The 23,296-nt window shown below is 37.6% G+C and overlaps 1 protein-coding gene across 6 annotated transcripts in view; it reads left to right on the top strand.

Moving 5' to 3' along the window:
• The window catches only part of ZNF385B (zinc finger protein 385B), a 148,880-nt gene that overhangs the window by 37,609 nt on the left and 87,975 nt on the right, over positions 1-23,296 (top strand). The window contains exon 1 of one of the 6 annotated variants that reach the window (XM_063162253.1): positions 219-592. The exons of 3 other annotated variants lie outside the window; for them this stretch is intronic. Coding sequence is in view for 1 of the 3 variants with exons in the window: in XM_063162245.1 (XP_063018315.1) it covers positions 568-592 (25 nt within the window). In the remaining 2 variants the exon portion in view is untranslated. Of the gene's footprint in view, positions 1-218; positions 593-21,969; positions 21,990-23,296 lie in introns of those variants that run through there. 2 more of the 6 variants (XM_063162245.1, XM_063162250.1) reach the window with 2 other exon arrangements.

Raw genomic sequence — 23,296 nt, 5'->3', positions numbered from 1 at the left:
TACAGGCTGCTGCTCATTCTCCTCTGTCTCGTGTTCGTTGTAGAAAAGACAGAGCTATTTTTAACATTTTCACAGTCTAGATAGATGATTCCTCGTTCTGTGTGGTTTGGAGCTGAAGCTGTAGAGCCTTTCATAATCATATCCTTTTATTTTTTTATGGTTTGCTTGAATTTGATCTCTGTAGCTGATTCCATGCATTGATAATGAAGGCTTGGGTTGCCTGATTCTCAGCATAAATTCAGGCAGACTTCTAGTTTGACAGGGCTCTGTGTTTCGGGAGGCACGAAGATACAGAACTGAAATTGCTTTGCTTTCTTTACAAATGACTCAGAGTGTGCTTGTCCTTCCCTAAAATGTTGCCAGCGTGTGAAGGATTTTCAATGAGCAGTGCACTAAGCCGGCATCTGGGAAGGTTGGAGGCTGCTCTGCTATAGCAGTGAACTGTCACACAGATGAGCAGGGCTGGAGCCAACACTCTGTAGCACCGTAGATCATATTGGTCACATACTGGAAGTTTTGTTTATGTAACTTGGTTGCTGTTTAACCTGCTTGAATAGTATTGCCATAATGTGGAGTGGGCTTCCCAGTAGAGGTGAGTCTGTTTTTTATTATTAAACTTCACTGAATTGCTTTGTGCTACGACATTGAGTGGATGCTTACATGTTTGGCATTATTTCTGTGTGCAGTGCATTTCTGTTTTAGTTATTCCAGTGGAAAGGATAATAAAAAAGGCAAGGCATATAATGCATCTTTTTCTTCTCTTCTTATTTCAGTATTAAAAGTAACTAAATATGTGGCAAGCTCCCTTTCCTTGCTTGCTGTTTGCAGAGGGCATCTTTCCAGTAGGTGACTTCCTATGCATTTTAAATGTTTTTTGAATGTCAGTGATGCTGTGTTATTGTTGTAGAAAGGAGCTTATTAGCAGTGTGAATAAATACCTCTTACCAGAGCTTGCTTTCTGGCTTGTTAAATCTCAAAGTATGGTTACAATGGTGTGTGAAACACAAGAGCTGTCGGATTCTACAGATAAACTAAAAAAGTAAAGAATAAAATAAATTGTGTACTGGATTTGACATATTAGATATGTCTGTCATTGTTAATATTAAAAGTTATGATGTGTCATGCCCAGAACAGCTTCCAGTAATTCATTTGCACTGACAGCTTTCTTTGAGAAGGGTATAAAATTACTGTCGCTTCTCCCTAACCAGTTAAATTTGAGATTTAGTGCACTAAGTTTTATTTAAGGGAACAGATAGTGTGCTAAAGGTAGCCTGTGAAGTTCTAGTAGCAAATCTTTAAGCTTGAAAGCATTATCGTAAACTAAACAGACTTTGGACTTGTGTGTTTGAAAAAAGGGGGTTTTATTGAGAATTTCACCCATAGCAGAACTAAAAATAATTTGTTCAGCTGAGTTACTTATTAAGCACTGCTATTATGTGAATATTGAGTTGGTGAGGTGAGACCTCATATGATGATATTTGTGTATGCTGATAGTATTTTTTTAATAAAACGAAGAAATATGTTGAAAAATATTTATTAATTTTTTTTCTTCCTTGCTATAGAAATGTCTGTGCTTACTATGTAAAGACTGCTGTGTGGTTTTTTTTTCTTCTGAGGAACTAGGACAGCTCATGCTTTTTCCTGCTAAATATATTTATGAGGCAGCTGTTTTATAGCTTTCAGCTCCAAAGTTATAGATAAGTGTGTATTTGTTTGACAGAAGATTCGAGAATTTCCATTTACTGCCAGTACATGTAAAGCTTGGCTAAGCAGACTGCACCAGGAGCACACACACCATTTGTATTAGCCAATCTGTCTTTGCAAGTCCCAGGGCCACTATCTTGCTAGAAGCCACTGTGTGCTTTTGAAAGCATGAAATTAGTTTTATACTGAGCACATAGTTTCTCATTTAGCAGTTCTTTTTATGGTAATGGTCAATTTATGGTTCAGTGCCAGAATTTTGGTGTTCTGTCAAAGCTGATAGCTTCTGCTAAGGTGTTCTTTGGAGATAAAGACAAACAAACAAATCCAAAACAACGCCCCCCAACAAAAATGCAGTTTGTGATGGAGATCCTAGGGAGATGCAAAAATAAAAGAAAATTCTCCAAATGACCCAACTCTTGACATTGCTGATAGCATTTTGGGATTATTTTGTTGTAGTATTTCAGAAAAGATTTGTCATTCGTGACATGAAATTATTGAATTAATTGTCACCTTTTTATACTTCATAAGTTTTTTTGTTTGCATTTTTTTTTCCATGACATGTAAAATTGCTGTGTCTCAATGCTAATTATTCTCTCTTGTATATAGGCAATTTAAAATTGCATTGTTTTAAAACTTGGTCTTCACAATTCAGATCCTGAAATAAGCATTTTTAACAGTACAATATTTGCTTCTTTACTCAGCTTTGTCTGCAAGGAGCAAATTTTGATATTGCCTTTTTTTTTTGTGCAAGATGTTGTTGGCTCTAGAGCTGGTAATGTTTCTTCCAAGTGCTGAGGAGAGATCCTGTTCCACCTACTGTTATGCCTTCCTGGGATGAGAGAAAGCTGGAGGTCACAGTTCCCAGAAGTTAAGAAGTAGATGTAAGCTGGTGCACCCATTTTTTCTTACTCCATCATTGTGGAGGAGAAGCAGTAGAAGCTATGGAGATTACTTCCCCTTGTCACAGGCACTTGGAAAGCACAGCAGTCCCACTGCAGCAAAGGTCCCTTTGCAAAGCCATGTTTGGGTGCTTCTGTAGTCATGCAAGAGATGCGTACTGGCAGCTTAAATATATATTGTTTTCATTTTAGGACCTCCGAGTAAATTTGCTTGCTACTCTTCAGTGTGTGTTTAAAGGCTACTAGGCAGAAAATATTATGAAGGAAACAATGTGTGTGACATGTTGCTACCATGGCATATAAAAATGGCTTTATTTCTCTAAGTGCTTGAGCTAGAATGCCTTTCTTTGTCCTTTTATTTTTTGGTAATTCTTTGTATTATTATGAATATAAGCTTGCCAAATTTCAATCTGGTTGATTCTTTGTTTGAAGATGGTTTTTGTAAGGTCCTTTTAGCCTTAAAGATCTTGCATCTTCTCCAAGTCTCTTTATTGCTTCATGTTTCCTCTCCTGCCATTTTATATTGGCAGTTCAAGTGAGAGGCAGAATTGGTGTGTTTGTTGTGCTGGACAAAATCACTTCTGGTGTGGAGCTTTATTGCTTCTGTGTCCATTCTCTATCTATGTCTGTGTCAGATTGTCAGTTATCACATGGCACTGTAATTTTAATTTCTTCTCCTTTGGAAGACATTAGTGTTAAAGTATGGTGATCCTCTGCTTTTTGGGAGTTTTCAGGAGGCAGCAGCTTCTCTACTGCCAAGATTACTTTACAAGGAGATTCTGAAGAAGAGGACATGAAGTTAAAAGGAAAAGAAATTATTGGGGAAGTGGTATGATGTGAGCAAATCCATGTTAGTCACTTGACTCAGGGATCCAAGTCTAGCTAAGCTCTCAGTGGAAATTTTAGAATTTGCTTTTTTTAGTGGAGGTCACTGATGAATCTTGCCAGAGGAGCTGAGTGCACTGAGAACTGTAGTTTACTGTAGCAGCCCTGTGGAAGCTTTACTACTGAAGCTCAAGTTTATATATATTTTTTCTGTCTGTAGGTTAAAGAGCCAGAGATGTTCTGGAGGTCTCACCCAGAATGTTCAGCCAAGAAATTCTCTTTTTTTAAAATCTGCTTTCTGTTCTGTTGTATTTTGAGCAGTGCTCATAACATGACTCTGAAGGGAAAATAAACTGAGTAACTTCCCTCTTTCACATGCGCTTTTTTGTTTCTGTAAGGATGTTTTTTTAAATTATTTTTAAGTTGGAAGTGAGGAAAGCTGGGTGTGTTTTGATCTCCAGAGGTGTAAGGAGAGTGCTTTTGTATTGATACCAACAGCCAGGGCAGATGAAAGGCAAAATTCCTTAGCCTTGGGTAGCTTCAAGACCTACACTGAAGTGTTTGTGTCTCTGAGCAGTGCAGATCTTGGGAGGAGATGAGGAAGTCTTTTTAATACTCTGTGAATAGAGGAATGCAGCTTCCTTAAGGCTTGAGGTTTAAAATTCATGTAGTGTGTTACAGGAGCTACTTGCAGGAAGGGATATGTCTGAAAACTCAATGGACAAAATCTTCCCTTTAAGCAACTTGTGAAACTGTCAGACTTTGGGCAATATTTTTTGTTATGATGAGTTTGGTAATACAACTTGTTAGTGCATGGGTTGCTCTGGATGATGTAGGAGCTCTGTGTTCAGGTGATGAAAGGATGTTTCCATGTCAAGGGACTTCTGAGGTTACTGTGGTGTGTTCTGGTTTGGATTTTTTTGCTTGGTTTTGCTAGCTGTTCACATTGGTACTGTTTATATTTTTACTGAGCTGGAAAAATATAAACAGTACCAATGTGAACAGCTAGCAAAACCAAGGAAAAAAAAATCCAAAATTGAATATACCACAGTAAGGTCTCTGGTGTGTGAGTTTCCCCTTTGCTTGCTTCAAGCATTCTGTGATGGCAGAAGTTGAAACACAGTGCCTGGATTTGGAGCTTCCACCTGGGGGTCTCAGTTTTCCTCAGGATATTTCATAGTAGGGGTGGAGAGATGAAGGGGAGGTAAGAAATCCATGTAGGAAGTTCTTTAAATGGTCTGTTTTTCTGCTCAAGCTGGATTCAAAATCTTCACACATGTGCATTTCCTCTGGCTCAGCCTTGAGTGTTTGCAATGATGACATGCTGAAATGTTTTTGTGACTGGGCATTTAAATATCGTCAGAAATTGAGGTGCTTTTTTAATCGAGTGATCAAACTTAGGTGGAGCATGGAGAAAATAAAGAGGTGAGGAAGATTCAGAGGCTTTAGAGTGGCACATCTGGATGAAGAGTCACAGAAATCACTTCATAAAGGAAAAACAGACTAGTTGGAAAGGACAGAAGATTGTTAGGAATTGTAATTCGTGTATTGTGGCCAGGTTTGTTAGTGGTACCATTCGAGCCTGATGCATCTCTAGTAAGGTTCTGAATAGTAAAAATTGATCTATTAAGTAATCATTGTAGTAACCTCTTTTTAATGAAACACAAACAACACTTAGCTCCTGTGTACCCAGGTTACTTCTGAAAATAAGATTTAAGCTTCTCAGTCACTTTGGCTGCTGAATTAAGGATGAGACTTTGAGAAAAGCCAAAGCTGAAACACCAGGAAGATATTGACTGGGGAGTTAATCTTAATGGAAACAGCCTCAGGTTTTGGGTATTTCAAACGTGGTTATAAAGAGTGGAAACTGGTATAGCTCCAGATTTGTTCTTGGAAGCTATTGACATAAACAAGGACAAATCTAGCAGAAACAAATAAGAATATTGTTGTCCTTTTATTTTAACTGTTGCAGACATTTACTCATTTTAATAATTCACCCTATCTAATATAAGAATTTCTCCTTCAAGGGAAAATTGTCTTTTCTTTCAATCTTCCTCCAGACAAACAAGGCAACTTTGTTTCAGAGATTTTCAGACTACCTTTGCAGAAAAAATTTAAGTTGATATTGTTCAGTGAAGTGTATATTATACTTCTACTCTGGTTATTAGTTATTGCATGGTATCTATGCTTAATGTGTTTATTTTTTTGCTTAAATTCTTGGTAGGTAATGGAACGCCAGGCACAATGTTTTTCCATAGACTAAATTCAGTTGTTTCAGGGACTTTTATGTTTTTGCTTCAAAAATACTTGTTATGATTATCCAGACTTGAAATCAGTGGATGAATTGGGCAGATAAAGCTATCTGTGTTTTTAAAGTATTTCTACTTTATACTGCTTTTCTCATTCGGAAGCTTGGTGTTGCTTTGATAGATGGCACACTACCCTGACTGCTTCAAGTCATCCCTGTGCAAGGTTGATGCAATGCATCAAAGCTGTTTTAACTGCTTTAAATAACCAAGATAAGAATCCTAATCTCAGGAATTGTCGTTCATTAATTGAATATCTGCAGAGTGGAGAGCAGGGCTGTGTTGTTTGTGCTGGTTGCACATTAGCAGTCTGTGAGTCTCATCCATCCCATGCCCAGGGTGATCGTTCTCAGAACCAACAGCTGAGCTCAGGGGAGCTGCTCCAGCCCCTCTCGAGGAGCACCTGCTGTGCCCATTCAACACTGACCCCTCTGTGACAAAAGCAAACTGCTGGAACAACACTAGGAGTTTGGAAATACATGGGAATCTGGATGAAAAATGGCAATTTTTATTCTGTCTTGAGTGGTCAAGTACATGCAGCTAGAAACTACATATCCTAAAATATGTCAAAATAGCAGCTTTTAGTAGGCAGCTGAGTGATGATAAACGGCAAGAAACTGCTGTGCTGTTGTGCTACCTGGCCTGAAATTGAAATCCCTTTACTCAGTATATTATTTTCTAGGCCATCTATTGCATGAACATGTTGTTTACTGCCTACTTTTAATTGAGTTCTTGGGTCAGGAGAAATTGTTATGCAAAGTCAAGGTTTCAGGAGTTGCACAGTTGGTAGAACAGCCAATAACAGTGCAGACACACAGAGGAGGAGGCTTTGAGGAACTATAATCACTTAGAAACCCTTTTTTCCCCTTTCTTCTTTTCCCTTTGATGTTGTTGCTGAATGCTAGTGGAACATGATGGTGATGCTGTGGTGTGGAGTAATCAGCTGCCAGCACAAAGCAAAGTCTGAAGGGACATCTACCAATTAACTGAAAATAATGAGAAAGTTATTATTGTTACACTAATCAAAGTTAACTTGTTTCCAAGAAATTTGGTAGTCAATGCATTTATAAGCCATGTATGGTCTAGTATGACAGTTCTGGTATAAGCAAAGTCACAATCACTCTATCCACTGGGGCTCACAGACTCTGAGGACTGAAGGAATAACAAAGCCTTATCTATTCTACAATATTGGACAAAATAGTCTCTAGCATTAATCCCTTTAGGAGAAGAAATTGCTTTCCCAAATATGCAAGTGTTTGCTGTTAAGTTCAATAAATCTGCAATTGAGCTAGAACACAATAGTTAGAGATGCATTCAAGTTCAATTTAAGGACTTCAGGATGTGATGAATTTACTTGCTAGGCTGTTGAATTGTCTAAATAAACCTTTGCCCTTGCAGTTAAGAACTGCATCTTACTGCCAATTGAAATTTTCTGATTATGTGCTAGGAGGTTCCTTTTCCTGTCTACTATTAAAGAACCTCCATGATTAGGTACATTCTCCTAATAAAATGGCAAGGAATCTTGATTTCAAGTCCCACACTGTTTGTATTAAGGATGCAATTACAAGCAGGGATTGTGTAACATTTGAAAAGGTTAATATTACTTTTTTAATAACATGATTTTACATCCGTGGCCTCAGTGACTCGCCGATGAATCAGAACGACAGCTTTGCCTCCACAGTCGTGGACTGTTGGGTCCTGGTTTAAAGTCTGCACGACATACTTGTAGCTGGAACAAATACTCTTTCAGGCAGGAGTGAGTTCATAAAGCTCTCTTTCTTTGCATCAAGTTAGAAGCATGATAGTGATACTTCTCCAGATTTTCTGGACTTCTGTTGTCTTTTCCTCTCCTCTAGTTATTTTCAGCTAGCAGGATCAAGCTTTTCTCTATGAAAAAAGGGTGAAAGGAGAGTAATTTTCCAGTTCACATTCCTTGCTTATGGTATGGACTGCTTGTTTTGCTCCTTTTTAGAGGTTGGACTCCATTCCCAATGCTGTATTTTAAATACTGAAAGGCAGCTATGTAGCAATTCTGTGTCCACTGCTTGGTATCATCTGGAATGTGTGGTGAACTTTGCCACTCAAAGTTGTTTTACCAATTCAAAAAGAAAATATGCATACTGTTTTAGCTTAATATCGATGTAGGGTTTTTACTGGCATAGCTTTATTTGATTTCCTCTATGTGATTGCTGCTTATCATGTTGCCTGATTTTCTTGGTAGCAGTTTCAAAAGCCTTCATTGATCTAAAGCATACCTTCAGTGAAGACAGAAGGTGGAGAATTGAGAATCTAATCAGCTTGTAAAGACACTGTGTACATGATTTACCTAACAGATGTTTCCTTACAGTTTTACCTAGGTTTTGGGACAAGAATATCTGTAATCTTACCATGTAAATAATTTTGTTGAGTTTTTATGGTTTTTGCATACATTAGTACTGACACTCATGCTTAGCCGTTGTCTTTTTCTCACTTAATTGTATTGTTTGGAGACAATATCATGCAGAGTTATGTTCAGATTATTATCCTTGCAATGTTTTTACCTCCTTTGGAGCATGTCCCCAGCAGCTACATCCATCTATCCACAAAGACTTCTTTCTGTACTTAGTGGGAAGAGCGGGAACATAGCATAAGCATACTAATTTATTTGGACAACCAGTTCCTGCCTGTTTTATCCTTTTACTTGAGGTTAAATGCTTAGAGTTGGGTTGCACAAAACTGTCTTGAGAAGATGTTCTGTTAACAGGCTTGCTCCTAAGCCTGTGACTATAATACTAATACTAATCTTTCTAATACTTGCAAGCTGGTATTCAGTATTTCTGATTCCAGAGAGTATGCTGCCAGAATATCGGGTTTTTTTCTTCATACTAAACTTTCTCACACAGAAGTGGGAATGAAAAGGCTCTATGAATTTAAGTATTGCTTGGAATTTATTTCTGCAGTTTGCTTGAAACTTGACCTTTATCTAAGCTCTTCTCACTTCTGGGTCAGGGTATGTGTACCTGTATTCAAGATTTTGAGAGAGCTGCCCATGAATAAATCCAAAAGTAACATGGTTTGAATTAAAGAAGAACATTATTTTGTAGCAGTATCTAAAGTGAAAATGCTCAAACTAACACAGAAGTAGAATTCTCTTTTGCACATCGCTGAATGTCTGGCAAAGTTGGTCACTCCTGAATTGCCTGCTTTTTCTCCTGCTGTGTAAGCTTCCCTCTACTTTTCCCCTTATGAAGTCAAGGAATAACCTCAGGGTAATTACGTTTTTTATTCCCCTGAAACATCATCTTACACTTTCTCAGTTCAAATTTTACATAGTTGTGTGGTAGTATTTTCTCCCCTTCTCTTAGATTTTTCTTTTAGTTATCAGAGTTTGTAATTGATTTTTCTCTACAGTGAAGTAAAAATGTGGTGTACTTTCCTGTGGCTTACATTCCTTTAGCTCCAAAGTCATAACTTTGAAAGTTTGATTTTTATTTTTTTCTTTGGTGGACAACTATTGTTTTTATGAGCCTTTTGAATTGAGGTTGCTAGTAACTGCTGAGAAAAATAGTTGGGGTTTGTTTTGTTTTTTTTTAATAAAGCATTTATAGAAAGATGAAAATATTTTCCTTCCAACTTTTCACAAACTTGGTGAGCTTGGATTGGTTCCTCTAAAATGACAGCACATGGAAGTGTTTTTCCTCTTTCATCATCTCCCAGTGGCATGTACATCTGAGGCTTCTGATCTTTGGCTTAAACTACTGTTAAATTTTCATTATAAATGTGCCACCTACTGGAGCAAAAGGCCCATCAGCAAATATTTATTGGTGTTATCTTGTCCCAGACACATTTGCATAGTAATTTCTTGCTAGATTCCTGTGCTTATGGTTGTCAAATCTACACTGCTTTTTGTCAGCCTCACCATAGGGTATGAGAATGGTAATAAGAATTAGAAGGGATGTGGAGCATAAAGGTTTAATAACATGCCTTGGAAAAAAAAAAAGAATTGATATGCTGAATTATAATGAAAAATACCTACCTGAAACTAATGTCCAGTAAGGGAATCTTAAATTCATAGGTACTCTTAAGTCTTGATTTCATGATGTAAAAAAACAACCAAAACCACCAAAGCCCAACCACTTAATTGTTCAAAACAGCCTTGTAGCAAAAAGAAAATTTAAACAAGATTTTAGATTATGTACTAATATTTTGTAGTTGATGTTTTTTAAAAAAATCTTTGGTCTTATCTTGGCATAGGATTAGTCATGTTCATCTTTACAAATGAGAGGCATTTTGCTTGGTGCTTGTTGTTTTTTGTCACCATAATGAAATGAATGATTATTTGTATTGCAAATATGTCTTAAGAGCTACAGTTCTATTGTGCTAGACTTGTACAGAATTATGGAGAAGACTTATTCCCAAAATTTTTTTAATCTGCCTTTGAAACATAAGGCATTAGGCCAGTAGTACAAACTAGAAGAATAGAGAGGTCTGTGGAAAATTGCTCTCCTAAACTTAAATTATTTTCTTGATGTTTCTCATGAAAGTGAGTGCTTTTTTGGCAACACTTGATTCTATCACAGTAGAAAAATGTCTAATCTATGAACAAAACAAAAAGAAGAGCTTCCTGAACATTAACCTGTTTTGATGCAATAAATAATAATAGCAAATTTATTTTTCCTGTAGGGCAGCCTTTGACTTAGGCAGGGTTGTCTTTTTTTTAATGGGGCTAGCCATGATGTAGCTGATATGTTAACAAGACAGCTATAAAATTTTGTGGTTTTCCTTACCCAAGTTGCTGTTTTCTTTCCATGCCTTGCAAGTACAGCTCATACATGAGGGCATTTGCTTTTGAAAAGGAAGAATGAGTCAAGGAACCACCCTCAGAAAATGAGTGTGCAGTCTAACAGGCTCTGAAGGGGGAGACAGGGGGCCAGGAGCTCTCTGATCTCTTCCCATCTCAAGTTGTGGTGCGTGTTGCAAACACAAAGGTTTCCAGGTCCTCAATGTCAAATGCAGAGAGTCCAAACTAAGCTTACTAAATCTTAAACTTCTATTGTACTTCAAGAAAAAATATAAGTTACTTAAATTTGGAGTTTTTAACACAGATTTGTAATGATCATAGTCAGTGTCCTTGTACACTGCCTGCTCCTTCTTTTCGTCTCTTTAATGCTGTTAGACTATGTTTTGCTCTGGATGTGTTGGGATGGTGTTACATATTTATTTGGTCAATATACCATAGATAATGAAATGCAAATATCTGTGATAGACTGTCAAGGATGTTGGAGTGACTGCTGATGGGGCTCTGTGGCACTGGGATGGCACAGTAATTGGCAGAGATAGTAGCACAATACTGTTCTTCAGGTCTTGAACCTATTTTTCTGTGTTCAAGGGGGAAACTTGAATTTCCTGGTCATAGATATTGCGTTGCCTAAATTCCCCTTTCTTTATTTGATAATTGAATGACCAATTTAATATTTCTATGTGAGGGAAATTTTATGTGAGATTTTATGTTGAGTAGTCCTGCTTATGAAAAATATCAATTAATTTTTTTTTTCTTTGGTAAGTGATGATGAGAATGTGTCGTCTGCAGTTGCGTGCAGCAGGCCAGGGTGAATGTCTGGCCTCACTCGAGGCAGGGAACTTGGAGTGTGCTGGGGCAGTGCCTCAGGAAGCATGCTGCTTGCAGGAGCAGGGATCACATTTCCATTGGCTGCACAAGTAGGAACATCAGCTGGAGTCATTAATATTGTTGTCTTTAGGGGTGCCCGTGGCTGATCTGCCTGCTTTCCCAGAATAGGACACTGAAGCCAGTAAATAAGGCAATAAAATATTTCACACCTAATAAATTTCATAAACCAAAAGCAAATAAAATCCAGGCAGTTCGAGGAAGAATGCAGTTGTTCCAAATGTTAAGAGATTAAAGTAGTGTAGAAAAGACAAGAATAAGAAAATGCACTGCTATTTTTAAAGGAGGAGGTAAAGATTGTATCTCAGGAAATGTCTGAAAGGCTTTAAAATACTTCAATAATGAAAAAACCAGAAAAGGGAAGTAAATCCTAAGCAATGTCTGAGAGTAAAAACATTTAAACTACATGAATGTTACTCAACAAAATAAGTGGCTACAAGAACATATCCCAAGGAGGTATTCAAAATAAGTAGAATAAATCATTACAGAAAATAAATATTTTAAAAAATCAAGTCCTGCATGCATTTTTATGGGCATATGAAACTGTTTCTTCATAACTGGGCTTTTAAGGATAAAGAAGTTCCTTATCTGTTATTTACTACATTAAAAATGTTGTTCAAAGCATAATTTGGTTTTTTTGTCAGAAATTATTTGGTTGTTAGTCTTTTTTCTAATAGGTTATATCAGCTTTCTTTAATTTTATCTTTTTTATAGGTATATAAATATATAGTATATGGACTATATACTTTGATATAGTATATGAACATGTAGCATTAAAAAAATAACTAAAAATAATTTGAGAGTACAAAGCTAAGGTGGGCAGAGAAATGATGCACTGGCCATCCTCGTGTATTATAAATGATTTCAGGGAATTACAATTGGAGTTGTGTATATTCATAAAAAACGGCATAAATTATTTGGTTCTTATTTCAGTTTGTATCCTGTCCCAGCAGAGGAAGTTTGGAATTTTGCCTTGAAATATGCAAAATTCAGGGTAACAGTCTAGCAGGAGTGGAAGAGACAGTCTAGTTGAAGTCACTGAGAGAAATATACAATACCTGGTTGTCTTTCATAAAATAATGTGGCATTTTACTTTCAGCTATTTGAAATATGACAATTTTTGTAACATTAGCATAAACTATTAAAAAAAAAAAAACACTTTTTGAAGGAACATCTGGAAGTGTTTTGGAAGTCCAAGGCACAAACTTTAGATTCCTGTAAATAATGATGCTTTTCTAGGATAACCTCAAAATAAACAGGTTTGCTTACCAATTGCATGTTGTAGCCATAAATAAAACATAATTTTATTTCTCTTCCAACCAAGAAAAATTATTTGATAACTTCTTTTCAGTCGTTCATATGTAAGCTAAACAAGTGCACATTAAATATTCTGTGACATTATATGCTCCTTATCACTGTCATAGCAAATGACAGAGAATTGCTTAGAGATATTTTGAGGCTTTGTTACTTGCAGTTCTTGCCTCCTGTGTACAGGAGGGAATTGCAAGGGAGGTTTGGGGAAGTAAAAACATCAAGGTATAGGATGTATTTTACTGTGGTAGGGGGCTTTAGGTGGAACAAATTTGAGTGCGTCTGTCTATGCTTGTGGCATTGTGGCGGGGCTTTGATGTTTGGTTTCCAGCCTCATTAATGGTGACCTTTATGGCCCTTGGCAAGCCGTAAAATTATTTCCACTTTTGTCAGCTGAGAATGACTTGGCTATTTGTCAGTGTCTTGGAGGAATTTCAGACTCACATGCTATCAGAAAAACTCCATCCAGACAGCGCTCCTTGTGAACAAAGATGGCTTCAGCTGGGGCACTGGCTATTGCTGACCATTTTTGTGGTGCCTTTTTAAGATAAAGGATGACTAGGATGGTCCTTAGCTGCATTTGTGAAGCAGTGGCAACCTTCCTTGTTTAGTATGTTAGATAAAGGCTGTTCTGCATTTATTCAAGTGCAACAGATTGCAAAGCTTCTCTGCACAGCTGAAATCACCTGTGCCTAGTTGATAGCCCTGGTTTTCCCATGCTGCCAAAGGAAACCTGTATATCCACTCCTGTGAGCTGAATTCTTTTGTCAGAATCATTTGGTTTGAATAGGTATTTTAATGTTCTGCACAGTTCCCAAACACAAACTGATTTGTTTTTTTTTTTCTTCTGTCTTTTCCAAATATAGCAGTTAAGCACCAAATTGCTGAAAATAGAAGCTAGGTAGGCCAATTTGCATCCATGGCAGGTGCTGCTGTCTCCTTCTCAAATGTTTTCTCTGGTGTGTCATTAGGCTTAGCTCAGCAGTGGCTGTTTCAGGGTGTGCACATGATGAGCAGGCACACTGCTGTCATTGCTGGTACGTGGTCCCTTTATAGGCTGTACCAGTGCTCTGACTTTATTAAAGGGAAGCTGCTCCTGTTTGCAGAGCTCGTTTGTATTTTCAGCATTGAAAGGTTTGTGATAGGGTGGCCATCAGACAGAAATTTCCCATGCCAGGGGGGCATAAGGTGTGATCTGCTTGTGAGAAAATCAATTGATGCTCGCTTTTAGTGGCAGAAGGGTTGACAAGGGGGTGGAGGGACTGCTTTGCAAAGAGCCTTAAAAGTTTGACATCTAAACATGAGCTATGCCAGGGCTTGTCACTGTCAGGTGGTGAGAGCTCTCCCAGCACTCATCCATGCAGCAGGTGTTGGTGTGTTCAGAGCACAGGCCTTCCTTCAGGCTCTGCAATAGAGGGGTCATCGTTGGCTGCAAGCCAAGAGAGTTAATTTCTGCACTTCTCTTTAATGAGTTAACATCAACCCTAATGTAGATTTTCATTCTGGCTTAGATGGTTGGTCATAATTATAATACCCAGATGCTGTCTTCCATTATTTGAGCATTATTTTCCCATTCTCCTCAGCAAGCTGTGCGTTACCCAGGCTTGATGGGGGTGTTAGGAACACTAAGCACAGCCTTACAGCAGTGCAGCCCCACCAGATGCAAGAAGCAGTGCTGTAGTCAAAATCAGAACACTGACAGCTTGTAAAGCAAACCAGAAGTTGCACTGCAACCAGGGCAAATATTTGGCCAAAAATGGGCCAGTGTGTAAGGCTGTGCTGTAGAGACCTATTAGCCATATCTGAAAAGGGCTCTGAAGGACAATCCTATTGATTTTGCTCTTATCTTGATGACCTTGTAGCTTGAGTTAATGGTTTCCAAACTCAATTCATGAGTCTGTGGGACAGTTCTGTTTGTCTCCACTCAAGGAGAAAGGCAAGTAGTATAGATTTGAAAAAGGAACTCCCGTGATTTTGTTCACTCTCTTAACCTTCAATATGTATTTTAATTTGCAAGGCTGTCAAATCAAGGTAAATATTTTAACTGTATAATCTAGACAAGACTGAACTGTAGTTCATCTGCATTAAATTACTTCGTTATCAAATCTCATGACTTGGAAGTCATCTGGAATTACAATAGGCATCCTCACACCTGGTTGGTAGACATTTTTAAAGAAGCTGGAGTTTGACAAGGATGGGGAAAAAAAGGAGTCTGCTCTTACTGATGTAAAAACCAGGCTGTTTCTCACTGTGGTACTCCTGTGTGGTTTGAAAGGCAGAATATGTTTATGCCTCTCTGTAGGTACTTGTACTGGGAGAAGAAGCCATTCTTTTGGGACAGTAGGGCTGCAGAATCATCTCAGGGAGTGATCTTTTGTACCAGATCATTAATTGATTCAAAAATTGTCACAGCTTCTGTAAATCCAGACATAAAAGCAAGCATACAGAATTTCATGTAGCTACTGCTAAGATACATCCTGATTTTCAGCTCCCACGTGGCATGTTGAACTTCACCTTCATACATAATGTTGGTAAAACTTGGATGTTTTATAGATGAAGAGGCTGTTGCTCTCTTGTAAATGTTAACTGTGAGAGCAGTCTCCATAAGATCAAGAGGCACTAAGGGATAATGTAATTAGAATTTTTCAAACAACTGTATTTGTTTCAGAAGGAAGATTCATGATAGAAAAAATAAGACAAAGTAGATCTCACAGTTTCAGCATAATTAAGAGCTTTGCTAGTGATTATTATAGGAAAACTTTCTTAAATATTTTACCCTTAGCCCTTTGAAAGTTTTGATGTCAGATGTGTAGGATTTTTATTCTGCAGCTACTTTATAAAGCTCTGATTCCCAAACTTCTAGTGAACAAAGAGGACCAGAGCTTTAATTAGCATTTACCTGTTTTTTTCCTATCCTGTCCTGATTGAAAGATCCTCAAGTCAATCAAGATAAGGGACAATTTTTTTAAAGCATTAATTGTTTTGTTCTTACTAAAAAGTTGAGGAAAAAACTGTAAGTAATTACATAATAACATATAATTCTATAAAGTATATATAAAAAGTAAAATAAGGTGGGGGAATTCGCTTCATTTGATATAAATTATGTAAAAAAATCTGCTCTTGGTAACTTCCACGTTAGTATTTTCTTCAGCAAGGTGGTTAAAGGTGTTTAAGTATGACCTCTGCCCAGGCAAGGAACAAAAATAAAAATAACAACAAATTTAGAGAAGATATAAAGGGGACATAGGGCTTGCATTTTTACAGTTTTTTTCATTACAGGTCAAGTAAAATTAATGATAATATGTAGAGGCTTCTCTATAAAAATTCCATCTGGTGTGACCAGTATTAAAGCTCTGTTTTAACAATATTTAGCCAAATAAATTTAACAAGTAAACCCTTGACCTCTATATGTTACTGAAAAGAAATCTTTGAAATAGTCTTAGCAACATCCACTTGATGTATTATTTGAAGATGTCTGAGCAGGAAGGCTATGTCTGTGTTTTAAGGTAGATTCTTGTAAGAATGAGCTGATCTCTCATTTCCTGGACCAGTATCATTTAGCACAAATTTTTTTATAATGCCTTCTTCTTTCTCATGTAAGTGCCAGCGCTGCCAACTCTCCACTGCACAGAAAGTGGTTAAAGCAGGTGTAGACATCTTGACTGAGAATTTATTATGGTCTGTCTTTTTATCTTATCATGTGACAGCGAGGAGAGGGTGTTCTGTTGCTTTATGTTAGCATGTAACAGAGCAAGTGGATGGGAGGTTGCAAGGTGTATTTCTGTGTTTCATACATGAAAATAGACGTTTATGTGAAGGATTGTGACAAAGCTGCTCTGGCCCTTCGCTGCCTCTCAAGTTTCAGTCTTGATCCAAACCTGGCTCTGGTAAGGAATGCCTGTCTCATTAGTCAGTCTTTCTCGTCAGGAGCCAGCAATGGTGACCAGACCAAATTAACAGCAACTGTTTGGCAGGGGTAGACAGCAGAGTGCTTGTGTGCCTGACACCAGAGATATCCAAAACCAAAATACTGAGTTACCTTTTTGCTGATTTCTTAATGTGGAACTACAGATATTTCACAGTTCTGTTGCTGCCAATCTTAGGTGTTTATTTACAATTATAGGAGAGAATTTCTTGGCTGACGGTTCAATTTATTTCCAAAGATGACAGAAATTTTCTGCAAGGGTCCCTTTCTAGGTTGAGGAGGTACTCACATCTTTCTTGTGATGTATTTGAGAATGGCTGTCCTGTACAGGTTAACCCACTAAGAACAGAATATGCTTTGGTGGTCTGTGTTCTCCCCACTGGTGTTGAAGGATGTAAGCTCTTGGCTTGTAGGATTTGACATTGAGTTAATTATGCAGGCTTTTCCTTTCTCTGAGTTACCTTTTTGTGAAACCTATGCTACTTTCTGAAGTAGTTATTTTCTCATGTACAACATATATTTCATGATTTGGTGATGTGTGGTGTTTTTTGTAGAAGTTCAGTCAGTTTTACTCTTTCTCAAGTTTCCATCTCAGGACCAAATTTTTAAAAGAAAATTCTTGAAGATCTTATTCTGAATCTAAAAAATATGAAATTGAGAAGAGAAAACCTAAGATTAAGTTATTCTAAGAGGAACCTTTTTTGTTCATCTCTTACCAAGTCTGGTTAACCAGTAAACTTTCCCCTGAAATCAATGAAATTAAAGAAGATACCTGACATGCTCAGTAGACCAATGGGCATGAAAACCTAAAAATGTGTGCAAGATACAGAAATAGTAAAATTGTATCCCAATTAAATAATTCTAGATATGTTGAAAGCAGGTGAGGTTGTTTTTCCTACTGCCCCTTCACTAAATGAGGGCACTTGTTAAGGTAATTGTTTTAACCAGCAATTTTGTAGATCAGATAGCAAACCCAAGCTACACAGTTAATCTGTTCTGACAATACTTTATTTCTATAATTCATTTATATATAAATTTATTTATATTAATTTATTATTTATAATTTGTTTCTAAAGGAGACATAGAAAAGATCTTACCGGAATTTTTAGTATATTGGTAGTCATGATATCTTTCCCAGGTGTTTAGTATGGTTCTACAGCTGTCAAAGTGAGCAGAATTCATAAACTGACTCATTTACAGAAAGTGGTCCCCTGCTCAGTTCAATTAAAACTGCCTTTCTAAATTTTCAATGTTCTATTTAAGAACCACAAGTATTATGATTTTTTTAAACTGGCAAATATTGAGTTATGTCCCCCACTTTCTTTGCTGAGCCTAGCAGGCCAGACATACATATATAAAGGGGGGGAGTTATTAATGGTAATATTTCATACATTGGTAGAGACCTGTTGTGTTCATTTCTCCAGAAGACTTTTTCAAGGAGAGAAATCTTGTATGTTTAAAAGACAAAGTAAATTGTCTCAAATTTCCATTAAATTTAAGTGCTGTTAGGTGCCAAAATGTTCTGTGGTAAGGGAGATACTGGCTCTCCTGCAGAGTCCATCTCATTCAGCTGGTTTTCATTCATCTGGTCCTGGATGTTTGTTCTTCATGTTGCATTGTGTGCCAGTGCACAAAGCTTCCCCAGTGAAAGTTCCCTGGCTCGCTCAACAAAAGCTGTCTTGCAGTGTCACTTACAAGCTGGGTACATGTAAGCCCCATTCACTTTGGTAGATTTTCCCTGTCTTTTTGGGGGGGAATCCAGCCCATCAGGGCACCCTAAATCAGTGCTGTATAAGCAGGGGTGATTGCAACTGTGGTTCTGTACCGTTCATTTAAAGGGAGTTTGTGTTGTGATTTCTTTTAAGGGCACCTCAGACTTAAACTGAGGTGAAGCTGAAGAATTGCAGAAAGACAGCTGGCCTAGATTTTCCAAGGACACAATATCTGCAGTTTCTTTTGGCTTCTCTGCAGTTTCAGAGGATCAGTGCTTTGGGAAACTGGGTTGAATGGCAGATAATAGTGAAATAGCCCTCAGGAATAATCATCATATTAGGGAAGGCTTAGTGGCTTTACACTTTGATATTTTTATTTAGCCAATAATAATGTTGAAATAACCTCATTTGAGTAGTATTTTGAAATTAAAAATGCATATGCATGCCTGTTGTATTAAAAATGTGATTCTTATCTGTTTTCTGTATGACTATTAGAAGCTCGGTTATGTTTTTATGGGAATAAATCTGCATCCTGTCATGCATTGCAGTATGTTGGCACTTTGCCAAAAGGGTGGCAGACTGCAGTGCTATGAATCTGTTGAATTCCAAACAAACTCATTTCAAGAAAATCAGAGACTGAGCAAATCCAAATAACTTCAGTCTATGATTAATTAAATTAGGTTGCTTCAAAATTCATAACAGGTGCCTGAAACGACCTTACTTAATGCTATCAGTGCTTTAAATGTCTCCAGAGAAGTTGGATTAGCTGACTGAGTGCCCCCTTACAGAAAGGGTGTCCTATGTGAGCATGTTGTCTCAAAGGGATAAAATGGGTAAATTTCAGATGCCCCGAAGGAAATACATACTCAAATGCATGTGATGAAAGGCAGCTGAGGTATCAAGGAAGAGCCTTTGAGGTTAAAATTTCAAGATTAGTATTTTATCCAGATTGAGAAAGGGAGGATGTCACGTATACAATGCAAATATAACGGAACATGTATGGGATATATGCAGAATGCTTATAAAATATAACAGGATTCAGAGTTAATGTTTCAGGATAAAATAGTTGCTGTGGTTTTTGAACTGTAGTAGTATAACCTGCACAATTCCTGTGATGTTTTTAGAACTGCTAGCTTTGGAAGCTGCAGAGCAAACTGATGGAATTTTCCATTGAAATGGTATAGGTGGAGGTTTGACAGCGCAGCCACTGCTGCAGTGCTGTTCCTGGAGTTGGGGTGCGTTGTTTTTCCTCTATCCAACTCCTGGGAATTTTCAGCCAAGTTTCCAAGTATCTTGCACTTGTTCATGCACAGCTTTGGGAGCATATGCTTGTGTTTATAGTAGATATATATACTTATGGAGTCTCAGAAATATTTGAATTACTGTGCATCTGTGAACCTGCAAACCTTTGAGGATGGATTTTAACAGGTGTAAGTCTACTTCTAATTCTGATGTGTCTGGACATATGCCATCTCTGCATAGCCCATGTACACAATTTGGTGACTTTGTGAAAAAAGAAGACTGGCAGCCAAGAAAAATTAACCCCATGTCTGTGTCAGTTAAGCAGTTTAAGTGACTTTCACACCTCAGGCTGAAATAAAAATGAGCTACTACTTGTCACCATGCTCTGAGAGGCTGGTCTCTTTGTTGAGTAACAACATCCATCTGCTTCAGAAAAAATTTACTATAGCAAACGGTGTCGTACTACACCAATCCAGCTGCCTGACCACAGAAACAATCCTCCCAGTGCAGTGCAGAGCCCTTGGTCAGCATCTCACATGCATCCTCCATGTCTAAAATAGCCCTGGCATGGATTTTGTGCTGGGTGGTTCCATGCTATCAGCTTTCTCCCTTCCCATGGTCTGAAACGTAGTTATGCTGATGCAAGAGTGTATTTTCTTTCCAGCTGGCTTTGAAGTGGCTGCCATTGATCTGGTATTTTGCAGATATACTGAAACTCAGACTCCAGGATGAGGTATTGTGCAATGCTGGGGGGAGGGGAAAAAGGGGAAATAAATACCAAAACAAAACAAAAAGCCCCATAAAAAAATCAAAAAAACCCAGCTGCTTAATCAAGCATCACCAGAAAGGAAAAGGTTTTGGTATGCAAGAAGAGAAAACAAAGAAAGAGAAGCCAATATGATCATAGTTATGAACAGTGAAGTGTGAATTTAAGTAGAGAAAGGATAGATGGAAAGACCAAGAAAAGGAAAACAGAGAAAGTGACAAACAGAGGAGGGATTGAAGGGTAGGGAGTTTGTGAAATGTGCAATTCCTCCCCAGCTTGAAGAGACTGTGTGGGAGAAGATTGGAGCCAATATACAGTCCACAGAACAGACATCTCACTTCACATTTACAGAGTATGGGTAGAAATTAAGTTTCTTGGATTTGCCTGTTAAGCAACCCTGAAGGCAGGCGACTTTCCTCAGCCTGTTTTATGGATCTGACTGAACACAAATGCTCAGAGTCATACTGTGTCATACCTGCACCCAGCTGAAACACCTGCCTTGGATCTAGGCTGTACAGGCTTCTACCCCTGCAATTTATCAGAGGTGATTTCACCTCTAGAACTTCCTGTTGTGACCTGCCATTAAGCAAGCATGTCCATTCAGGAGGGAGGTGGTAAATTAAAATCTGAACAGAAAGATATATTGATGTTTTGGGTAAGCCTTCCAATAAGATCCTTTAATTAGTGAGCATATGAATCATTAATGGTGTTTTTTAATGTGATGTGGTTTAGTTTCTTTTTTCTGTTTTTTCTTGCATCAGGATGCTGTGTTTTTCATAAAATCTGAGATGGTAATTTGGAGTCAGTTTGAGCTGCCAGCTCATCTTATAATATACCTGGAAGCATTGCCTATGTCTTATACCTTCACTCCCTCAGTAAAACTCTCTTCATGCGTTTTACCTATGTTCAAATTGTTTGGATAGTAGTCCTTGCAAAAAAACATGGTGCGTTGGGGGTGGGGGGGTAAAGGGTTTGTTTGTTTGTTTTGTGGGGTTTTTTTAATAATTCCTGAGGCTCTCAGTCATTCATAGGATTTGAATGTATTTTCAAGCTAAATAATGTCTCAGAAAGCTGTGTTGAATTTGCCTGTTCATGTTGGTACTACTGTCTTCCCCATTTTTTATTGTTAATGCAACATTTATGTGTCTGTGACCCACTCTGCTTCTATTTGATGACTTTCTAAAGCCTGCTATCCTGTAACAACAGAGGATGCTGACTAAAAAAGTTATCCATGTGGAAATTTTTATAGCAGCTCCCCCATGGCCTTAATTGGGTGTTCCTATTTCCAGTGCAAAAGGAATGGATTTCAAGTGGATTTCAAGTTAGACAGTCTTTCAAAGTATTCACCATAGTGAAGTTAATTTCTGTGGAAATCAGACAGTTCTTACTGGTATAAACATATACTCCACAATATGCTTCCCTGTCCAATTTGTAGGAAGTTCTTTTAGCAACCTGAACCTGTGTACCCTGCTCCCTTTTCCACTTTTTCTGAAAGTGCTTATGCTTTTGCTTAAGCACAAAAACTTCCCCAACCTGACCGTGTGCAATTCTTCGCATCACAGTTTGGGAATTTCTGGAGCATGAGTGTTGCCTCTTCCTCACTGACAAAGTGCTTTGCAAATGGCATTGGACTGGTGAGTCTTTGAGGGTTTTGGTTTTTTGTTTTTTTTTTTTTTTTTTTTTTTTTTTAATAGTGTGTCATCACTTTCATTTAGGAAAAATATCTAGTAGTAAAATTATCAGTAGTAATGTCACTGGGATCTATCTGTTGTGATGGAATAACTGCTTTTCAGCTCCAGTAAAGATGACTGAAGTAAAATGATCAGAATAGAACATGCTTAATAGAAGAGATTTGTCATAATGAAGCACTACATATCACTTCCTTTTTGACTTTGGGAAAGTTACAGATGCTTTCATTCACTCTGCATAAAAGTTGATATATTTGTCACATGTATCTTTTTTTTATTGCTTACTTAAACTATAATTTAAGTCAAGAATTATTTCTGAACATGTGTATGGAGTGCTGTTGGTGCTATGTAGCTTGGTGTCATTTTAACCCCTCTCACCATTAGTGTAATACACATATTAAAAATAATCAAGGATCTTTTCTATTATTTAGACTAGCTTGAAGCTGCTCATCCTCTGTGATTCCCTATATTCACATTATTTAGGAACTCTCTGCCCTTATGACAAATATAAATACTTGCATAAATATGAAATTGGGAAGCAAATGCTGGAGAAGATATATATATGACTGTTAAAATGTTGCCACTTCCAAATATATAGGTTTTTAAATTCTAGATTTATATGAAGGTTGTACAGAAATGCAATGTGGAGTTTGAGACCTGAAAGTTGAGTCTTTCAGAATCTGTGTGCCCATGTCAAAGAGGAAGGGTTAAAGGTGCATTGTACACTGCATGGGAAATATCCTCTTCTCCAGTGCTTTGGAATACAAGATCCAAAGCAGAAAATAAGTTCATCATTCTCTTTTCCAACTGCAGTGAAGTAACTACTTAATGGGATGACTCCTTAAACACTTGCTGTCATCTAGACAGCAAATGACAAATTCTTAGATCTAAGTAGCAAGTGAGGTGGGGCAGTGGTGATTAACAACTTGAACAGAAATAGATTTTACTGTGCATTTATAACTGGATATTTGTTAGGACTTTGAAAGCTGCATACCTGCAGAACCTGTTGCAGTCTTTGAGGCTGGAGAAAGATTTAAGAATTTCTCTGTGAAGATTCCTGTTCAGGGGGAGAATTCAACTGATATTAAGTTCTTATGGCTGTACCATTCCCCATCACGACAAAGGTGCATGTATTAAACAACATGACATCTGGTTGCTATGTATGGAAATACTTCTATGCTTCGTAAAATGGGGAATATATTTTTCATCTCACCAGTGTCCTGGGAGGAGCTGTTGAAGTTAAAATGTCATCT

The sequence above is a fragment of the Melospiza melodia genome, chromosome 8, assembly GCF_035770615.1.
Source record: "Melospiza melodia melodia isolate bMelMel2 chromosome 8, bMelMel2.pri, whole genome shotgun sequence".
Lineage (NCBI taxonomy): Eukaryota > Metazoa > Chordata > Aves > Passeriformes > Passerellidae > Melospiza > Melospiza melodia.
This window is presented reverse-complemented; position numbering and strand designations above follow the sequence as displayed.